We start from the raw sequence: 22191 nt of genomic DNA, 5'->3' as shown, positions 1-22191 counted from the left end.
TGCTGGTTTCTGACTCTGACAGTGCACTGAAGCTTACTAACCAGGCTCCTGTACCAGTGTTTTTCCTCTAAAAACGAAATACTCACTTGTGTACAGTTGGCACACACGTTAGCACCCCTGTAGTAATTGGTACCCCTGGTACCTAGTGCATGGGTACTAAAGAGGGTCTAGAAGGGCTGCAGCATGTGTTGTGCCACCCAGGAGACCCCCTACCAATTGCATGCAAACTACCACTGCTGACTGTGTCATGGAGCACACCATGTGTGAAAACCCAACACGGCACACTCACTGTGTGCCATGCTAAAGTCACTGCATATAGTATATGTAAGTCACCCCTCCAGCAGGTCTTGACGGTTAAGGCAGGGTGCAATACATTTTATGTGAGGACACATCTGCACAAGCAGATATGCCCCTGTGATGTCTAAGTCTGTTACTAGATAGTACAAGTGAACAGGGAAGCTACCTTATGGTATGTACTGGGAATTGGTCATTACGAGTTACCCACCTCCAGAATGGCTTAACTAAAACGTATGGTATTTAGTATCAAACACCTCGTCTTACTAAGTCCATACTGATGGCAATATTGGATTTATTATAACATGCACCCGCAGGGCACCTTAGAGGTGTCCCCTGAAAGCCTACTAGTCCTCTAGTGTGCTTGCTGAATGGTATCAACCAGTCTGCCACCGCAGATGAATTTCTGACCCCTTGGAGTTGAGAGAGCCCGCGTCCTCAGAGGTCGGAAACAATGCCTGCTCCAAAGGAAGGAGTTATCTCCTCCTCCAGCAGGATGGCTACATGCCACAGACTTCAAAGTCCCTGCTGCCTTTGATATGCAACACCAGCTTCCCCCAGTCCTGAGTGATTCCCTGAGTGATGGGCCTGAGATTCATTTGGCACCAGGACAGACAGGAAATTAACATGCAGACAGGCAGGCATGTCGCACTAGCAAGCTAGTTACACCCCTAAGGTAGGCTCCCTGATGTGCTCCACGAAGGAGTTCTTTGTGGAACTTGAAACTCTGGGACAGGGTTATGTCCACTCCCCACAGAAAGTGGTCATATAGGGGCTGTAGTCACTCCTGGGGTAAGTAGTCCATTGGCTACTACCCTATACTCCTCTAGACACAGTATTTAGGTGGCTCCCTGACACCAGGATCTCAGATTTGCCTGACTACAAAAACGAAGAAGAAAAAAGAAATGCTGAGGATGCACGAACTTTGGACTAGCTGAGGACTTGGTACAAAACGCTGCCTGCCTGCACCTTTCCCAACGATTTTAAAGATCTAACTTGCTCTGCAGCTGTGCATCAGCCCAGAGCCATGACGGACTGCTAGCACTTTGCCACTCAGCCAGCATCTCCCTTGGATTTGAGGAGCCACTTCCCTGCACCAGCAGGCACCATCCATGGCTGTCCAGTTCTCCATTTTGCTGACCATCAGAGTCACCAAGGGAGCATCTCACCAGGAGCAGCCCCGTCGACCTAGCCTGTCCTGGAGATGCTGAGCCTGTCCGGAGCCTCCGTGCACCAATACCAGTAGTACCACTGCTAGTTGCAAGCCCCATGGCTTGTTTGGTGTCCAGGCTGGCATCAACTCTGCCAAGACAGACTTACTGACAAGCCACATCCGCATCACAAAGGCCAGCACCGAGAGTGACCCTGCTATCTTGTTTTCCCCCATCACCAGGTTGACCCCAAAAGTGAGGGCTTCTAACGCCAGTGACCCACCTGACAAAACACCTCTGCACCTGACCCCCCACAGCTCAAGTACAAGCCAACCAACGGTGCCCCCTGTCCCCAAAGACCCTCAGGAAAGAGTCCTCCTTTGGGCTCAGCCAGACTGGTCACCCGGTTCGCACTTGCAGCCCTTTTCTTACAGGTACTGCTTCTGTTAACTACAATGTGTGGCATCCAAGGCTACCACTGCTAGGAGCACCTCTGCATCAGGGCACACCAGGGCAGGTAACCCGAAACTGCTGGTGGTACTAAGGACCTTAGCCCCTCAGTAACCTTGGCCCCCTACTAACCTTCAGTCGAGAAGAACAGTCCTGTAAGTCATTGACCAGTGGCCCTGTGCATTGTATGTATTTCCCATAGGATAACATTACCGCTTTTGAGGCTCATGCCTGGAGTCAAACATTTGTATTTTTGAAGTGCTGAAATAGCATTAACTCGAAAAGCACTTACCTGATTCTGAAAATTTTTGTTCTCTTAAATAATGTTAAGTGTTATTTTTCTAAAATTGGTCTCAAATTATTTCTTGAGTGTCTCATGTATTGACTGTGTGTTCAACAAATGCTTAGCACTAACCTCTGAGAAGCCTAAACAGCTCATCCACACCTACCGCAAAAGGGAGCATTTAAAGTTATTATTTCAACCCTTGTAAGCCAATAAGGGTCGCCTGTACTATCTGCATAGTGTACCCCTACATTGGTACCCTGCATAGATAGCCAGCTTCCTACAGCATGCATCATCAATGTTCCCTCCCAAAATGCGTAGGCAATGTCTCTGCTTCAGTACAGGAAAGTTGCCTGTAAAAGTATATTAAATTATACTTTCACCGGAGGCTTTCCTGTACTGAAGCAAAACCGAGATTGTAAGTTGCAAAAATAGGACATCTTCATGAATAGTAGTGCACATGTGCACACCAAAAGGGAAAAGGCACATGAGGTTAGGAACCAGTCAGTCAGGAAGAAAGACATTTGACCTGCAAGGGCAGTAGGGTCTTTGGTTGAAATATATAGACCTGACCTTAGATGGGGAGACCATAACATTCTTGATCAGAACAATTCTTGTTTTTATCCTTCCCTAAGGGTTCCCATTATTAAAACTTACCCTCTGGGATAGGGAAATCTAAACATAATTATAACTATCAAGATTCCTAAACCGCAATAACCCGATCTGCTGTAAATCGGGTGTTGAAAAACACCCAGATGCACTAGGTGTTTCCAGGAGTGGAAGAGGTGGGGGGGACGGGACCTGTGTTGAAGCATGCAACTAACTGATGTTAGCAGCAGAGGGTTCTTCTAAAAATTAAATAGGAGCCCCTTTTCATCTGATCAAGGGGTCTCTCCAGGATATAGGTAGTATGCTGTCTTTGTGATTGTTTTGACTGAGCTGGGAAGTGGAGTTAGCCCCTTTCCTCTCACTCTCCTGTTGTTGTTTTTCAATCCCAAGGCACTTTTAGCCAATCTAGTAGGCTTAGCATGCACAACAGAGGGGACTTTTTGAGCCTGTTATATCTTTAAGCATAGTTAGTATTTTCCTTCACAATTATTCACTTTCTTCCTCTTCCCATGTCAGTTTCACCACTCTGTTCAGTGCATGTTGAGGTGTCATAGTTGGACTCTCACTCCTAGGCAAGGCTGCTGGTTTAGGGGTGACAACACATTTGTTCGTAGGGGACTAAGGCAATCCTATAACAAGTTGCAACAGTCGGCCCAAACCTCCTGGCTCACAAGCAGTACCTCACCAGAAACCCAAACAGTGAAAGGTAATTTCTGTCAGCTTTTACGCTTAGACTCTGAAGCTCGACAACTCAGGGGAACGGAAGGTACCATTTTCTCACGGTAGTAATAAGTCACAGTCACACACAGGCAATAAAGGAGATGCAGGAAAGTTTTCAATAAGTTTAATAAAAAAGGCCGCAATCTACTGTAAAATGCATGATCTGTAATGATTAGGATAATGAATAATGTAAGAAGCAGAATTGTAAGGATGAGAGTCGTTATTTCAAAGACCCCCACCATCTTGCAATAAACATAAATATCCCTAAACCCTAGCATGGAGAACCTAGTCTCTAACCTAGAGAGAGCTAGCTGTGTTGAACCTAATCTGCTAGTACGAGGTCCATGAGAAGTGCCCCCCAACCCTTGTTACCTTGGAATGAGGTCTCTAGATCAGACTCCATGGTGACACGAAGGCTGGGTCTGCATCAAAGTGACGTGCAGCATTGATGGCATTGATAGCATCTGGTAGGATTCCCTCTGATAACCTTCTCTGTGTGAGATGTATTTAAATAGATCATGTAGGACCCCTGACGCAGGTATGTTCCCAAATTGTAAATAAGGGGCAGGCTTGTGGCTGCATTTATGTAAACAATTCCATCAAAAATACATTATGCTTCTGTCACATGTAAGTGGGAAAGGGACATGATGTGAATACCTACTTACATCACATACTTTTGACGCTGATAGTGACGACTTAACAGAGGGGCACTGATAACATAAATCAAAACATTGCTCTAACTCTAAACAAAGGCAGCCATCGTAAAAGAAATAATAAAATAAATAGTCTAAGGCAGAGCTGAATAATTAGGTTAAGTCACTAGGTGACGGGGTCACAGGCCTGCAAGCCAGAATGCTAAGCTAAGCAGGTGCATAGACCTCATATTGGAACGAATGTCTTTAATCTCCTTGTCAAATTGAAGCTGAAGCACAGGCATTGCCCAACATACCTAGATCTTTCCCATACCATGCACCTGATCTTTCTTCTCCAGTCCCTTTTTTAAAATGTTTGAAAAACATTGCTGTTTGGCCTACTGTGTGTGTACGCTGCCTTGTAATTTAAATTGGGAAACTTCCTACCAAATGCATTCCTAGTGTGAGGCGGTGACCCACAAGGGTTGACCATCTCACCCGCACTCTTCAACCTCTATATGAAGCCCCTAACAGAAATCCTCTAGCAATCAAACCTTGCGTACCCCATGTATGCGAATGATAGTGCTGCTGTACCCGAAGATATCCTCCGTCTAAGATGTCATCCGACTCGACAACACCCTAGTAAAAACCCAAACATGGCAGTCTCTGAATTACTTTAATCTGAACTCCTTAAGAAGAGAATTCCTACTCATCTTCTCTCCTAAGAGCTCCCTAACCATCCAAGAATGACTCAACCACTTAGACGCCCTCAATTTGCAAACCTGTCATTATAGAATCAACTAAATCCCTCTGAATAACCCTTGATAAAAAATCTCAACATGCATGTGCGCGTCAGAAGAGCCACACGCAGTGCGCCATTTCAACTCAACCTCCTGAAGAAGGTAAAGCCATTCTACTACCATCAGACTTCAAGTTTGCAGTACAATCCCTAGTTGGCTGTACAGGGAGTGCAGAATTATTAGGCAAGTTGTATTTTTGAGGATTAATTTTATTATTGAACAACAACCATGTTCTCAATGAACCCAAAAAACTCATTAATATCAAAGCTGAATATTTTTGGAAGTAGTTTTTAGTTTGTTTTTTAGTTTTAGCTATGTTAGGGGGATATCTGTGTGTGCAGGTGACTATTACTGTGCATAATTATTAGGCAACTTAACAAAAAAAAATATATACCCATTTCAATTATTTATTATTACCAGTGAAACCAATATAACATCTCAACATTCACAAATATACATTTCTGACATTCAAAAACAAAACAAAAACAAATCAGTGACCAATATAGCCACCTTTCTTTGCAAGGACACTCAAAAGCCTGCCATCCATGGATTCTGTCAGTGTTTTGATCTGTTCACCATCAACATTGCGTGCAGCAGCAACCACAGCTTCCCAGACACTGTTCAGAGAGGTGTACTGTTTTCCCTCCTTGTAAATCTCACATTTGATGATGGACCACAGGTTCTCAATGGGGTTCAGATCAGGTGAACAAGGAGGCCATGTCATTAGATTTCCTTCTTTTATACCCTTTCTTGCCAGCCACGCTGTGGAGTACTTGGACGCGTGTGATGGAGCATTGTCCTGCATGAAAATCATGTTTTTCTTGAAGGATGCAGACTTCTTCCTGTACCACTGCTTGAAGAAGGTGTCTTCCAGGAACTGGCAGTAGGACTGGGAGTTGAGCTTGACTCCATCCTCAACCCGAAAAGGCCCCACAAGCTCATCTTTGATGATACCAGCCCAAACCAGTACTCCACCTCCACCTTGCTGGCGTCTGAGTCGGACTGGAGCTCTCTTCCCTTTACCAATCAAGCCACGGGCCCATCCATCTGGCCCATCAAGACTCACTCTCATTTCATCAGTCCATAAAACCTTAGAAAAATCAGTCTTGAGATATTTCTTGGCCCAGTCTTGACGTTTCAGCTTGTGTGTCTTGTTCAGTGGTGGTCGTCTTTCAGCCTTTCTTACCTTGGCCATGTCTCTGAGTATTGCACACCTTGTGCTTTTGGGCACTCCAGTGATGTTGCAGCTCTGAAATATGGCCAAACTGGTGGCAAGTGGCATCGTGGCAGCTGCACGCTTGACTTTTCTCAGTTCATGGGCAGTTATTTTGCGCCTTGGTTTTTCCACACGCTTCTTGCGACCCTGTTGACTATTTTGAATGAAACGCTTGATTGTTCGATGATCACGCTTCAGAAGCTTTGCAATTATAAGAGTGCTGCATCCCTCTGCAGGATATCTCACTATTTTTGACTTTTCTGAGCCTGTCAAGTCCTTCTTTTGACCCATTTTGCCAAAGGAAAGGAAGTTGCCTAATAATTATGCACACCTGATATAGGGTGTTGATGTCATTAGACCACACCCCTTCTCATTACAGAGATGCACATCACCTAATATGCTTAATTGGTAGTAGGCTTTCGAGCCTATACAGCTTGGAGTAAGACAACATGCATAAAGAGGATGATGTGGTCAAAATACTCATTTGCCTAATAATTCTGCACTCCCTGTATACTTGAATATGGCTGTACAACCTTAACAGGTCTTCCCAAGTCGAACGGTTCCACTTAAGATGACTCTCAATGCAGCACCGAGACTGATAACAGGCACAATATGCTTTAACCACATTACCTTTTCTCTAAAGACTCAACTGGCTCCCTTCCAAAGCTAAGGTCCAGCTAATAACAGCTTGCTTAACACACCAAGTCTGGCAATACTGTGAACTTGGGTACCTGGCAGAAAAAATCCAGATATCAGGGGGAAGCTTCTCGCTCTCTCAGGAGTGTAAATCCACTCTGGCTGGTACCCTACACATTTAGGAAATAAAAGACCTGCACATGCTGTTTGCCAGGTTCTGTCCCTCGGATATGGAACTCTCTAATGCCAGAAATTTGAATGAACCCATCGACCTCCATTTTCAAGAAATGTTCTAATAAATTGATTCCTACCACAAAGATATACATCTAGAGATGACAGATGACCCCTTCGACAGCCTGACTCCCAAGACAACCCTCTTGATTATACTCAGACTACTTATCTAGCGAACATGTCAACCACCCAGCAAAACAAGGACAATGATCACCTGGCTCCCTTGCACCGGACGAACAGAGGCCCCCCAGAAGGACAGCTATAGAGGAACACCGTAACAGTTTGTTACGGAGTTATGGTTGCTGGATGAGCATTTGTAATGTAACAGATTAAGTTTGTTTTATGTTCTGGCTTTTGTACAGAGCTCTAGTACTCTAGGGTTATGTTCACTCTTAATAAATCTCTTTAAATAAAATCAAATGTGTTGGCTTCATCAACATCTTTTGATTGCCTCTTTAAGTAGCTTCCTTCTTTTTAGACTGAAGCCTACCAGACAGCAGAGCTGTATGGTTTGCTAAAGACATCTTGGGAATGCATTCTACCAATTGCTTACCATTGGCTTTGTGGTTTCTAACTCACATTTCATTTCATTCTATTTCCTGATTTTATTTGCTTTAGGCTGTCCTGCTTGAGTTCCTCCCTCATGTAGAGCATACCCTAGTTACTTTATTCTTCCACGAATGCTTGCTTTCTGTAAACAAACCTTTACATCTTTTTATCTTGTCACATTTGCTGTGCTTTCAAAGACAGAGGTTCTTTCCAAGGGGGCTTAGTATTTACTTTTCTTTCTCTGAATTTAAAGTGAAAGAGTGTGATATCAATGCTGGCTTCTGGAGGTGTGCTGGAGGAATGCTGTACGATGTTAAGTTTTCTTTTTCTGCCACATAGCAGAATTTTAATGTCTGTAAATTAACTATGTAGATATTTCAGAATTTGGAAAGCATAAATGAAACACATGTTTTGGTAACTCTGAAGTGTTGTGGAAACAAATATTTTAATACAATCAAAACAAATCAGTACACTAGGTGATGACATTCCCACACATTCTTTTGTGGGCTGTATACTTTTATCAGTAAAACTGTATGTCTATGCAAATGTAATGGTCATTTCAATTGAAGATGTTCTGTTTGTAATGGCAGTGCGCCAACACGCAATGCATATTACACTTTACCCCACCCCACTTTGCTGCACTCCCCTGCACTCTACTCTGCACCACTCCAGTCTACACTACTCCACACTGAGTCACTGCACTCTATGCCTCTCTACGTTGTACTCTACAACACTTTACTGTAAATCACTATGGTCCACATCACTGCACTCTACCCCAGAGCACTTTACTCAAAGCCAGTGCACTCTACGCCTCTGTAGAACTGTACCCTGTGCCTCTTCACCCTACTCTACGACACTCCACATTACTACACTCCCCAATACTCCAGTCTGACACTCTACTCCATTAAACTCCACTTGACTTTACACAGTCTCCCTCTGTGCTGCTCCATGACGCTTTCCTCCAGTCTATTCTGAGACATACTCCTTCGCTTTATGCCACTTCACTCTAGGCCTCACTATGCCACTCTGCTATATGCCACTTTACCCCACTCCACAACACTACCTCACTCTGCAGCATGCTATCCCACACTGCAGCATGCTATCCCACACTGCAGGATGCTACCCCAGTCTGCAGGATGCTACCACTCTCCACAACACGCTACCCCACTTCACTGCACTCATCGGCACTTCTAGTAGAGTGTGCTCCTTCTGAAGCTCAGATGCATGCACTGTGCTGATGCACAAAGCGGATTTAATAGCTTTTGGAGGAGGAGGGTCTACCAGGTATTCCAACACAGTTGGTCATGGTAAAGATTCCATGGATTAATAGTAAGAGTTATACCATGACTGATTTCAATATTTCTCACCACAATGCTAGCCTTTACCCTAGCATTCACTTTACATACTTCTTTTGATGTATCTAAAAAATATTTAAGAAGGTCAAAACAAAGTATTGGGGAAAGAAACCTGATCTCACTTTTTCCAATTGCCTGTAGGGAGGAGATGTGGATCTTCATTTATTTCTGCCAGATTGCCACCCAAGCAAGTACTCCCTGCTCACTTTGGTAAATGACTGTCATCCCAATAAAGTAAGTCCAGAATCTTGCGCTTCAGCTGAAATTCAAAGCGGACAAAAGACGTGCAAGCCAAAATGGAGAAATGTTACTCAAGCAGGGTATGCTTTCTCTATCCCGCTTAAATCTTTAGACAATTTGTCATGTTGCATTTATTCATTTATGCTGTGTTTACAGAAAATAATGCATATTTGCTTATTTCCTCTCTCAAGGTCTGGTTGGGTCGAATGTTGGACTGTTCCTAGTGTGACGCTTATAATCGATTACACATGGCATCCTATTTATCCCCAGAAGGCAGATGAACAACTGAAGCAGTCATGTAAGTATCACACAGTTTGTGGTAGGAGTAAACAAACTCTAGATGAAAATGAAGGTGTGCAGATTGTGATTACATCAACACCAGTTGTGGACTTGGTTTATTTCTAAAAACAGAACAAAAGTGGGACTAGTGAAACTGAACATTTTTACAATTACTTCCAGTTTTGTGAGGTAAATTTGTGTGTTTTGTTCTTTTAAGCAGTTGTTGTCCAACATAAATTTGCCATATTAAATACATTTTGCAATGCATGTGACTTTATACATCCTTTTCAAAGATCCTGGGGTTTTATTAGACAGCAGAACACAGATGGCGTTCAGTACTGCTTGAGCTGCATCACATTTATCTGCATCTGTTCCCATGAGGTGGAGTCCTGATCCTGCCTAAAAAACATTAGCAGCCTTTTCTGTCAAGGGAACAACACCTCGCTGCAGGAAACTGACCCTGGATGCCACAAATTCTGTACTGCTTTATTTGAATACTGCCACATCTATATCTGTGTCTTTAAAACGTTGGACTTGAAAAGCAGCCCATAGTTAAAAAAATATACTTTCTTTTGTCATTCTCACTAAACCTACTTCAGGGTTGAATACATATGAGTAATTTGTGAACTTCAAAATCATACAGGGAAGGGTACAGCTGTGGTGATATATTTCTTTCACAGGTCTTCTTCTTTTGACAGCTAAAACTTCCTGTCCCACACTATGGGAGCCCCAATATTTCTCTTTCAGAAGCCTATGGTCAAGAAAGAAATTGCTGACCATTCAAAGTATTCCTCATAATGGGCAAATACATCCATCCTTCAAAAAATAACGATTGGGATGTTTTGAAGAGCGTCTCAAGTTGGAAGTTGCTAGCAAACTTGGTAAATTATTCCATGCCAGTGAAAGTAAATGTGGCCTAATAACCTGTTAATTATAGCAATTGTAATATCAACCATACATTCACACATTCATTGGCTATTCAGTGTGACTTTTACCTCAGTGACTACATTTAACCCTATTTTCTCAATCTTCTTGGAAGTGTTTGTTTAGACATACTACAAATGACAAGGCAGCAGGGTATAAGCAATACACACAGATGTGCAGTGTATAATATCCTATTTTAGTCACTAAAAATGAGTGTCCACATTACTTCAGAATTCAACATTGGATATTGCACTGAATCAAGAAGGATGCAGCTAGTAAACATCTCAGGTTGACCGGTTTATTGAGGCAAATACTAACTCCTAAGGCATGATTTTGCAAATTTATGGGGTACTTAGGCAGAGGACCCAAGCAGATGGGCATACAGTGACAAATGGGTGAAGGTTATGGACGACTACATAGAGGATTCAGAATGGAAATAGCAGAAATGTTACACTTCCTGAGGGCCCAAACATATCATACACAGGGTAGTGCATCACAAACTTTTGTTACTGGTATCTTACCCTTCACTGCCTCAAACAGATTTCCCAAAACACAGGAAGGATGTGTGAGAGATGCAAAACAAGATGAAGGAACATTCACACACAAAAGGGGCATGTTCAGTTAATAAACCATTTTGGAAATAGATGATTAGTCACATGAAATAGGTTCTGCACTTTCCTATTACTGAAGCTCCCATCATGGTTATCTTGGGTACAATAGGAATGAACACACGCGGGAAGCATTCTTCAGATGCTTTTATAGAACCAGGAAAAATATTGATTGCAGCCTATCGGAAAATAATGATATTTTGTGAGTGCCTCAATGCATACAAAGGCTGTGACAAACTGAGGAAAGTTTCAAGGAGATGGGAAATGATATTGCTTGTATAGAGTGAACATCATATCATACCTTTGTCCCTCCCACATCTGAGCTCTGCAGTCAATCTTCAGGGAAGCAACACCTATAGCAACATTTCCATAGGTATGATTAAAAAAAAAAAAAAAGATAGACTGTCCTTTACACCATTTACAGAAAATGCCTATCCAGAGATAATAGGGAGGGACAAGATGTTTTCCTTGTTATCTTTTGTTTGTTTATTCAATTTACTTTGATAAAATCCAAGAAATGTAGGAGAAATCTTGCTATTCTGGTGTACACTATGGTAACCAAATACAACCAAATATTTGATATAAAAGTGTCAAAATTACTTTTGTTGCAGTAAAGTCTAGTACATTTAACTTTGACTTATTTCAGGATACCAGAGTCTGATTGAGAGAAACTCCCCTTGCGGTGGAGTTCCAGCTTGAGGGTATGTAGAGGGAGTAAGCTTTGTGCTAGGTTTACCATGGAACAGAAGAACGAACAGCAGCTTCAGCTAGAGGGACATGGGTACTGTTTCTCATTGAGTGTGAGTTAGGGACAAGGAATGGTAAATTTTTGCCAGGCATGTCTCATTGAAAATGATTAACAAGACAGGATGATACCAAAACCATCAATGCCTAAAAACGTAGAATTGACAATAAATGTCCATTAGCATTGTTTTCTGTTTATAATTTCTATTTTCACTACTATAGTTTCAGCAATGGAGGAATCAATGTTGTCAATATTAAGACCATCTCAAAAATCTTCAGAGAAAGTAATTGCTTCTCCAGTCACCTCAGCACGAGTCTTAGTTGACCCATCAGAACTTCCTCCAGACAAGCTGCATGTGGAACTTGAGCTCTCTCCGGATTCACAGATTACCCTTTACGGGCCTCTTCTCCACGCATTTCTCTCTATTAAGGTATGGGCGAACCTACTGATACTTAAAATATGTCTTTTCAACAAAATCGCTTACAAAAGCAGTGAGAGTTGTGTATTACAAAAAGTCTTCTAAAATCTTTTCTTTTCTGTTTACATTTTTACACATGCAGTTGGTATTTAATGGATGCCTCATATTAAAATTGAGATGCTCCTATTATCCTTTGATCACAGTGCCAACATGTTTATTTTATTTGTTTTACAAACATTTCCAAGGAACATAGTACTCACCATTCTGCAGTCATACACACAGCCACACAATGTCTGTATATCTTATCTGTGCAAATTATAAAAGAAACTATTCTCCTAAGGCCTTTTATTAACTTTGGGGAAATATGTTATTCCCAAGGGATTATGTGATATAGTCTGATTTTAGTCAGCTATCTAAATATTAGAAGAGACGTACTTTTATCTTTTATTGATAAATAAACTAATCTACAAACTGAGTGTTGTTTTCTATTAGTCACATGTCCGGACTCTCCTTAGCTGTGGCACTGTTTATGTTTTAACAAATGTTTTATTTCTTTGTGTTTCTTTGCGTTTTTCCTCCAATTGATAAAATGAACCTTAAAAACCAAAGTGTTGCTTAATATCTTTTTTTATCCCCTAATAGAATGTTGATTTTATTGTCTGTTACCTTAGAGGGAAGAGTTGCATACCAAAAACCCTATAGGTATTTTGTACATTAAGATGTACAAAGAGCAACAAATCAGCATTTACAAGGACAGTTTAAATTCTTGATTCACTGCAAGAGAAATAGTGGGGTTGAGCCTTCAAAAAGATTTACACGTCCTTAAAATTCCACAAGAAGAATTCTACTTGGAAAATGTACTCCTAAAAGGAGATTGGTTAGAAAGAGAGCGATGAGTATGTAATTGAATGACTTTCTCAACAGAAAATAAAGCATTCTTCCCTTAGGGAAACAAAAAAGGTTATTCAGTGAATAGGCACCTATGCGTTTCATTTGCTCAAGTGGAAACATAGCCTTCGCCACTTTTCTAAACATAGATTTTGTGCATTAATGTTCATGGAAAGCTCAACTTGTCACTGCAGTCAAAACTGAACATAGATAATAGGCTTAAGCCTATTAGTCTAAATGACCACCTTTCCTTTGGAATATTCCATAAACATTCCCTCATAATTTAGCTGCACTTCTCACCCTAATGTTATGACTGTAAAACTGAGTATAACAGAATAGAATTATTAGAGTGAAAACAACATTGTAAAGATGACAGATAACTCTGCACTGTAGATCTTGACTGTGTGAATGTAGGGTTTTGGCATCTTTCCTGCTATTGATTTATTTTCTACATCTATTTTCTGAGTAGGAAAACTACTTTGGTGAAGATGACATGTATACAGATTTTGAAGAAGTAATTTCAAGCCCGGTGCTCTCAATGTCAACGTCTTCAAGTTCAGGCTGGACTGCTATTGGAGTAGAGAACTATAAAAAGGAAATGGAGACCGCAGCCCGCACGGTTCATCCCCTATCCCTGCGCCCTTGGGAAATATCTGTACTCATTAACATTTATAAAGTGCATGGCCGGCTTCCAGTGGTGAGTTTTTTTAATCATTAGTTTGCATATTCTTCCAATTGTAATTTCTGGCTCACCTCTGGAGAAAGGTGTGATTTCTTCATTGTGCTTTTAAGCTAAATTAGAAATTAAATGTTCCTTTTTTTCAGTTTTATATAGCCAAGCTCAGCTTGAATGTATTGGAGTGCTTTGCATGACTCCCAAGTTAAATTACACAAGGGCATATTAATTTTTGTTAGGAGATTTAGGGATTTGTCTAGAATCACAGGATGTTGAGCCGAGATTTGAACCTGGTTCTCTAGTCTCCACTAAGCCATGTCCTCTTCTCTTATCAAACATTAAAGCATCTCTATTTGCTAATGTACAGCTCTCCCCCAGTCACTTTCCTTCCAGGGCTTTTGTCACTGCTCCTACCTTGTGGCAACACATTTTTCAGCTCAAGCTGAAGAATATGCCCCACTCATGCCCACTCAGCTCTTATTTATTTTCTGCTAACAAGTAACACGTTTCTGTTAGCTTCTGCAGAGAGTTTCCTTTTTTAAGGCTCTTGTGCATGAATAGTATCTAAAGTACAAGTTTCTTTTCATGATAGATAAATGGCAACCAGGCAGCAAGATTTGTGGCATCTGCAAGTGCAACTTCCCCATGCTCCTTTATACCATTTCTGCTAGGAGAGTAGGTATTCCTCCACACTGATTTATTATCATAGCAAAGTGTTATAGAAATTCGAAAATGCTTTGAATCATCAGTGATGGTTCCATAGCTGAGCCTGTAGTGTCCAAATATTGATGTGTGGGGAATTAGTCTTCTTGTCAGTGTGAACATTAGGGATGTACATCCAGATGAGTCGATATAAGCCAGCCTTTCTCTAATTTCGGCAATCTTCTAGTTGAAAAGTAGTTTTTAATCTTCTCCTTTGGATCCTGTTGATTTTACAGCTGCCTCTGATCACCAGTCTCATTGGTACAATAAGCTAGTGCATTATTTAATGCCCATGCAGTAATAAAGGGCATATTGCCATATGCTGATTGGTGTTTCCTCCAGTCCAGAATAAAACTAGGTGGCATTTGAGATGTTTTTGTTAGTTCTAATCCCCATTTTACTGTGATTCTACTCACCTTTTTCATCTTTTTTAAAACAAAATATAGGTAACTTCAACACAAAAAGAATAGTTTTGACAGATTTTCTGTAGGCTTGATAGTTATCAATACCTTTAATTAAAAGAGCGAGGTCATTCCAAACCTTAACTGTAACCGGGACCGCCACATTGGCGTTTCGTAAAGACTGGCAATATTAGATTGTTTCTGATGTTGAGGGAAGTGGACAGCCAGGAAAGTACTTGTGAAGCTTGGCCTGTAAATAGGCAAGAGCAGAGTTATGTACATCATGGTGAATGAAGCAGAAGGATTTAAAGCAGATCCTACTCTCTATTGTTAGCCAGTGGAGGGTGCTTTTGTAGGTAATGTGTGGAATCCAGCCCAGACAAAACATTAGATAGGCAGCTGTTTTCTGAAAAGATTGCAGTCCCGTATTTTGTAATGTCATTGTAAAGGTTTTTACTGTAGTATAGTCTAGAATTCATGAAAGCTCTATGGACAAGTTTTTGACTGTAAAAAAACAAAACATTTTTCTTCATAATCTTAAAATGAAAGAAGCGTGTAAAACCAATTTTATTGATCTGGGTGTATAGTGAAAGTTTGTTAAGGTAGAAACTCAGGTTTTTTCCCACACGTGGCAGACTGGAGAGACCTAAGACTGGAAGGGCACCAACAATCAAACCAAACTGTGTTAGAGTGCACTAAGACTAACATTTCAGTCTTGGCAATATTCATTTTAAAGTATTATCACGCATCCAGTTAACTGCTATACGGCATTGTTCAAATGCTACTGTGGTATCTATTGGATCACACAGCCGAATGGCGAGCTGAGTGTTGTCTGCATACATCATGAACAAGCATTGGCAAATGCAGTAGATTTCGCCTATGTTATTAACAATTTTCAAAGTGTGAAATTACCTGTCTTATTTAATTTACTTGCTATAGAAAAATTGGCAAGTTATGAATTTGCAGTTACAGTTAACATAAGGTAGTGCAAAGGGTTAATATACCGAAAGCAAACATCATGTAATATACTGATCACAGAATATGCCCAAAAATACACAGCTGTGAAAACCAGTAATAAATGTGCCACATCGAAAAGTAACTCTCCTTCTTTTTTTTTTTTTTTACTTTAAATATCGCTTTAAATGTTTAATATATGGGTTTAAAAGAGTTTCGTGTACACCAACATAACCACAGTATCCGCACTGTAGATTATATGTTTTCAGAAAAAGCTGAAATGATGGATTGCTTTGGCCATGGGGAGGGGTCTGTTTTGGAAAAATGAATCATTTTAGAAAGAACTGCAGAGTTATGTGTATTTGGCTGTGGGGGGGGTTTGAAAAATAATTATATTAATTGATTTGCCTGCTAACAAAAAGATTGGAGTATTATAAAATTAGAGGCTAGAACAAAATGATGTGTCCTCACTCAGTGTGAAAGCAAGTGGAGCGCTGGTTGCGGGCAATTGGTGGAGCGGGCTGGGAGAACTCCACGTGAAATTAAAAGGAGAGTGACCAGCAGCCTTGTCCTTATTGCGAGGGGTCACCATGCTAATGAAGGGAAATGCACAAACAGGTGTGAAGAGCTTTGAGATTCTGCATGAGCTGTCTAGCCTCAATGACTGATGAAGAGTCCATCTGTGCACCCTTGTTGTTGTGCCCCAGCAACTTTCACAGGAAAAGTGGGCGTTAACGTGGAAAGTGATGAAGGCACTACTGTTAGTGTTCATGCACCCTGCCCATGAGGTATGGCAAGTACCACCCTACTTACAGGGCCGTGAGACACTAGGAGCTAGACCACCTTCATAAATGAATTGAGGGGCGCAGACCTGAAAGGTAATAGCGCGCTGGGAATACACTGCATACCTTTGGAAACAATCCAACACTGCATGAAACACCTGCATTAGGATACAGCTAGAATATCACTCTGTGTGTGAAGATGGGGGTCCCAGAGATCAAGGATCACGCTTTACACTACTACTTACCAGTACACAGGCAGTGTTTATTTCACATCCCGGCTCCTCTCTCCTCTGTTCTTGCTTCCCCTCAGTTATAGGTGCGGATGAGGGCACCTGCGAGAAGCAAGAACAAGACACAAAGTGACAAATTGGGGGGGTGGGGGAGTTTAGGTAATGGTGACACATTGTACTGAGCGTTTAGTTCACCACAGCACCCACCGGAAGTTTACCGAAAGTAGTGCTGTGGACCCTAAACCGCCAATGCACAAACACTGGGGTCCTTTCAATTTGGAAACCAGCGGCAGGAGGTGTGCCTGTACAGGGGTAAACCTGCAATGACCACATGAAACAGCAGAGAGACCCTGGAGAATACAGGCAAGGAAAGAGTTAGCTCTTGTGGCAGTATGATGGCAACTTTTAACAGGCCCCATGCTGGCTGTGCTTGCAGACACCCTTCTCCCCTAGGCTCTGCTCACATACCCCAATGCCCCATCCCACAACAGCTGTAACAAACGATCAAGCCCGGCACGCCAGCTTCCAAATCTGACTTCTCCATGAGGAAATCAAGAGAGATATGATCCCGTAAGTGCTATGGAGAGGATGTGGCATTATGGCCAGAGCTGCCAACTTTGAAGCTGGAGAACCTTTCTTTATTGCGGTCCGCCTATCCGGCCATAACAAGAACCAGGTTTGAGTCTCGGCATCGGCTCAACATCCCGTGATTCTAGGGAAATTGCTTAATGTTCCTGTGCCTAACAAAATATAAATGTGTCCTTGTGTAACATACCTGGTGCTGATGTAAAGCACTGTGATAACTTCACGTTGTGTTTGTGCTATAAAAAAAACCTGCATTTAAAAAAAAAAAGGCACTTAAAGTTAGACATACAAGAATTAGACTCACAGTTAACAGCACCATTCTTTCGCAAGGAATGGGTGTCCGCAGTTTCCGTGCTGTGTAACACCCCGGAACAGACCGAGAGAAAACCAGCCTGTTTAAGTAGATTAGCACTGCTGCTGTCATTGAAAGAAAATAAAAAAAAACACAGAGAGCTGGAGGAGGCCTGGTGAGTATAAAAAGAAAGACGAGTGGGGGATTTATAAAATAACTGATTGGGGGAGTGCAGGGTGGCTTTAGAATCGTTGTCAAAATGCCCTACATAGCAGGGACTAGCAATAAACGCTGTGCTGCAATCAAAGTTTAAAAAAAAAAATAAAATAGTTCCACACATCAAAGCAGCACATGGTGGATGAAAATGAGTACTTGGTCCACGGAGCCTGATAAGACAAAAGCACAGAAAAATAAACGCAAAAGGCATTGGTAAAAACAAGAAAATACTACTACAACTAATTGAAACAGAGGAAAACTAAGTGGCAAGCACAGGACCCAAGGAAAGCAAAAGGAGGCAGGATGTGAGCCCCTTTTAAGATGTATTTAATACAAAAGATTTCACAAGCACAGAGCAAGTGCTGTGCAGGCAAAATCTAAAAATGACAGGATCAAATCAGTAGTACAAAAGGGGATTCAAAGAAATTAAGAACTGTGAGGCTCAGTAAAGGACCCTGTTTCGTTTTTTGTCTCCCATGTCTTTACAGTTGTTCAGAGGTAACAATAGTCACCAGCAGGATATGGTTGTGAAGGTAAGAGTATAGCCATCACTCCAATACAAATATTGTGCCGCTGCTCTAAAAGGGTCCAAAGGGAAATGGTATCAAAACCAGTTGAAAATTCCAAAAGATTATGGCCTGGCTGGCCAACTTGATCGAGAGTTCAACTGAGTTTGTCGACTACTGCAATAGGCAGAGACTCAATGCTATGCTGAATTCAAACTGGTATAGATCCAAAACTGAGTAATGTGAAAAGGAGAATTAGAAGATATTTAAGTCCTTCTATAGGGTCTAGATTGGGTCAGGTAAACATGATATTAGACTGTTAGTGATTGTAATGGAGTGGTCAGCAGAAGGTTTCTTCAGTTTTGAACAAATAACAGCATGCGTCCAATTTGAGGGAAATAAAATCAAAGCAAAAGGCTATCATATGCTCCATGTGTTGCTTTCAGGCCATTGTTGAAATGAAAGCCCTTCTGGATGTTGAACTCTGACAGGCTTCTGAACAACTCTGGCTTATTCCCTGAAGAGAATAGGTGTAGAATTAGTTGAAGACCCGCAAAATATCTCATGTTGATAATTTAGCTACATGAAACATTTTAAAGACTTCACCAAGAGTTTTTCCAAAACGGTAAAAATAGTACAGTTTCATGTTCAAATAGAGGATAAATGATCTCAAGAAGAATCTTCTTTACTGGATGTACATAATTTAGTGTAGATTAGGACTTGTGTCCTAGGGTATGGAATTCCAGTGGTGAGGCTAGTAAACAAAATTTACAACAATAGTTATATGGTAAATATTTGGCCATACAATAAGTAATGAATTCGAAATAGTGAATCTCTAAGTAATGTAATATAGTGGGGAATGGCTACATTGCAAAGTGTCAAGTTTTTACTTGATGTGATTGTTTCTGCAAAGGTGCATGTTAATGCTGTGGTCAAAAGATACCTGCTGTTAATGGCTACTACAGTTGATTTGGAGACTGATAACACTACTGTTACCATAGTAAACATTTGTGCATTTTAAACGTAAATGTGTTCAGCATATTTGATCACAGTTTTTAAAAATGAAATGTGTATCCTGTAACTTTTCAGCTCAATGCTCTTAACTGAATATTGAGCTAGTACTTATAGTGTCTGATGGATACTTCTCACCTTTAAAATATCCCCAGGTGCAAGGCTGGATCTGGATGATTTTTCATTTTCAGCATAGCCCCTGCTCACCATTTGGTTGAGTTGTACGGCTCTGAATCAACTCTGAACCAACTCTGAACCATCCCAGAACTGAAAACTAGAACCACATATAGTCATCACCTAAGCTTGTTGATGGCTGTGCCTTTCTTTCCATGCTTTTGTACAGGGATGTGGAGCTACATTTTTCTTGTAAATTGACAAGCTTTTTTCTTTAAAAAAATGTATTTTCTAGTGTGCAAGGGAACATGCCCCCCACCTAAAACTACAGGGTCTAATCCTTGTAGGGCCCTTAGCAAGCAAATGTCTGTGAAAGATCCCTGCAAGGTGTGTCCCTGGGTTCCTGGTTTGGGCAATTATTCCAAGTTATGTGGGAAGTGTGCTCTGATGCACCCCAAGGTTCCCGCTCTCAGCTGTCTTCATGAGAGGTCATTGTTGCAGTCAAGTCTTCTGGTCGGTCTAAATCAAAAAAGGAGCATAAGAAGCCCAAGTCTGCCACATCAGTCTCATCACTTTCCGTCTGAAGTTGTGAAGACTTCAAGGGCCCCCCGATCTTGTTTTAGGTCCTCTCCTGAGGAGCTGATTCTGCAGCTAATGCTCCCTGAATTTCCGTGTCTGTTGGTGACACAACAACAGATCTAGGAGTCTAAGGAGGTTTTGCGCCACATCTTCAGTACACTTCTGGCTCACTCTAGCATGCAGTTGTGCCCCATAAATCCATGTGCCATCTATGCTGCTGGATCCTGCTTCAGGTCTGACTTCGAAGCAGACTCCACCCTCAGCACTATTGTCTCTGCCAGTTTCTGCTGTGTCTACTGAGGCACCAACGGTGGAGAAGGAAGCCATTCCCATTTTGTGTCCTACTTGGAACCAAATCTGACTTGACCTTTGCCAAAACTGTGTTCTGGTGCAGTTCTGACAACTCTGGCCCCAATACACTTTGTCTGATAAGCCAATGCCGTTGCCCGTGAGCCGCCCTTCAGTCTCCACCAACTTTTCAGTTCAGACTCTGACTGGAGCCAACCAACATTTTGTGATAATGATGATGGCGTAGACAAATCCTTCCTTCATTAAGATGAAGCTTTTACCTAGACCTACAAAAAGCTAGTGGGCTCAGCACTACCCTGTCACAATGCTGGGTTTAGCCCCTGCATCTAGCCTTCAACTGAAGAGTGGGCCTCATTCGCTGTGGTCAGCTAGATTTACAGTTGCATTCCAGTGAGGGGAAAACCAACATCCTCACGAAAGTGTTAAAGCCAGGATCGACCTACTTATAACCACTCTTACCACTTAAAGTAACATTGACTGACACCCTCATGGGCACCTGGACTAAACTCTGTTAATACCCACCAGTGAACAAACAGATGGCATAGCTCCACAGATCCTCTCCAGAACCTCAGCACCCTATTTCTGAGAACCTGGCAGCACATGCCTTCACCAACAGGGTTAATTTCTGTTCTTTTCTGGCTACCCGGTAGGGCATGGTATCCGGCCGCCAGCTCTCAGGTCTTCATGGACAGTGAACCTCCCAGTCCCAAGCCCCCCTGGCAGCAGCCTCCAAACTGTTAGTTTGTCCTTAGTAGCATGCACCACCTATTGGGAGACGGGATCGTTAATTGTCCCCATGGGTGTCAAGCCATTGCATCTGACAGTTGAGTTCTGCAGATAATCCAATGAGGCTATGCTCTATTATTCCTCTCAGTCCTGCTGCATCGTCCACCCTTATCAGAGAAACTTTCGGCATACTATTTGAACATTTTGCTGCAGGAAGTTCAGGCTGTTTTGGACTAAAGAGCTAAAGCTAGGTTTCAGAGATTGGAACTGGGTGCAACTCCTGTTATTTCCTTGTGCCGGAAATTAACAGAGGGTCCCTAACGATCTTAGACCTTTTACCCATCAGTTTCTTCCTGCGGAAGGACAAATTCAAGTTGCTTAAGCTGGTCCTGCTCCTATTTTCTCTGGAAACTGGATGATCTGCAGGATGCCTATTTCCGTATCACCATCCTGCATGCCCATAGGTGTTCATGGTGGCCCACGTGCATTTTCCATTTGCCGTGTTCCTTTTCTACCTTACCAGTGCCCCTCGAAAGCTCAGAGGTTATGGTTGCAGAATACCTTTGGAGGATGGCAGTCCCAGTCTTCCCCTACCTCAAAGACTGACTGTTGAAGATGGGCTCGCCACAGTCTATTAAGACCAACTCCATATGACAGCTATCCTACTTACATAGCGTGGCTTCACAATCTACTTGATAGAGTCGCACCTGACTTCTTCAGAGACTTCATTTCTTCGCAGCCATCCTGGGTGCAGTGCAATTTCGGCCCTTACCTTCTGCTTAATAAGTCTTGGACATTCAAGCTATGATCCTGATGTTTCTGTCTCAGTCCTGGGTTTCAAGGAAGGATGGCTGAGAGGCCTCTTGGCATGCTGGCTTCCTCCATTCTGCATGTCAACCATGCTAGATGGCAACTGCGGGCCTAGCAGTGGTTTTTGGCGTTTCAGTGGGACCACCACCAAGGGAAGCTGTTGGATTTTATCTGAGTTCCAGAGGAGACTGCAAAGGATCTTCAGTGGCAGCTGCTTGACCGAGGTTGGAGCAGCAGTATAGCCCTCTCCCTACCCCACCTAGAGTTGAC

The 22191-nt window shown here is 42.0% G+C and overlaps 1 protein-coding gene across 20 annotated transcripts in view; it reads left to right on the top strand.

Annotated features, from left to right (window-relative positions):
- Window positions 1-22191, top strand: part of BLTP1 (bridge-like lipid transfer protein family member 1) — a 1779540-nt gene that overhangs the window by 330733 nt on the left and 1426616 nt on the right. For all 20 annotated transcript variants that reach the window (XM_069242474.1, XM_069242454.1, XM_069242518.1 and 17 more), the window contains 4 exons: window positions 9068-9246; window positions 9358-9464; window positions 11944-12152; window positions 13498-13725. In XM_069242474.1, coding sequence (XP_069098575.1) covers window positions 9068-9246; window positions 9358-9464; window positions 11944-12152; window positions 13498-13725 — 723 coding nt within the window. The remainder of the gene's footprint in view (window positions 1-9067; window positions 9247-9357; window positions 9465-11943; window positions 12153-13497; window positions 13726-22191) is intronic.

Source organism: Pleurodeles waltl, chromosome 1_2 (assembly GCF_031143425.1).
Source record: "Pleurodeles waltl isolate 20211129_DDA chromosome 1_2, aPleWal1.hap1.20221129, whole genome shotgun sequence".
In the NCBI taxonomy this organism is placed as follows: Eukaryota; Metazoa; Chordata; class Amphibia; order Caudata; family Salamandridae; genus Pleurodeles; species Pleurodeles waltl.
This window is presented reverse-complemented; position numbering and strand designations above follow the sequence as displayed.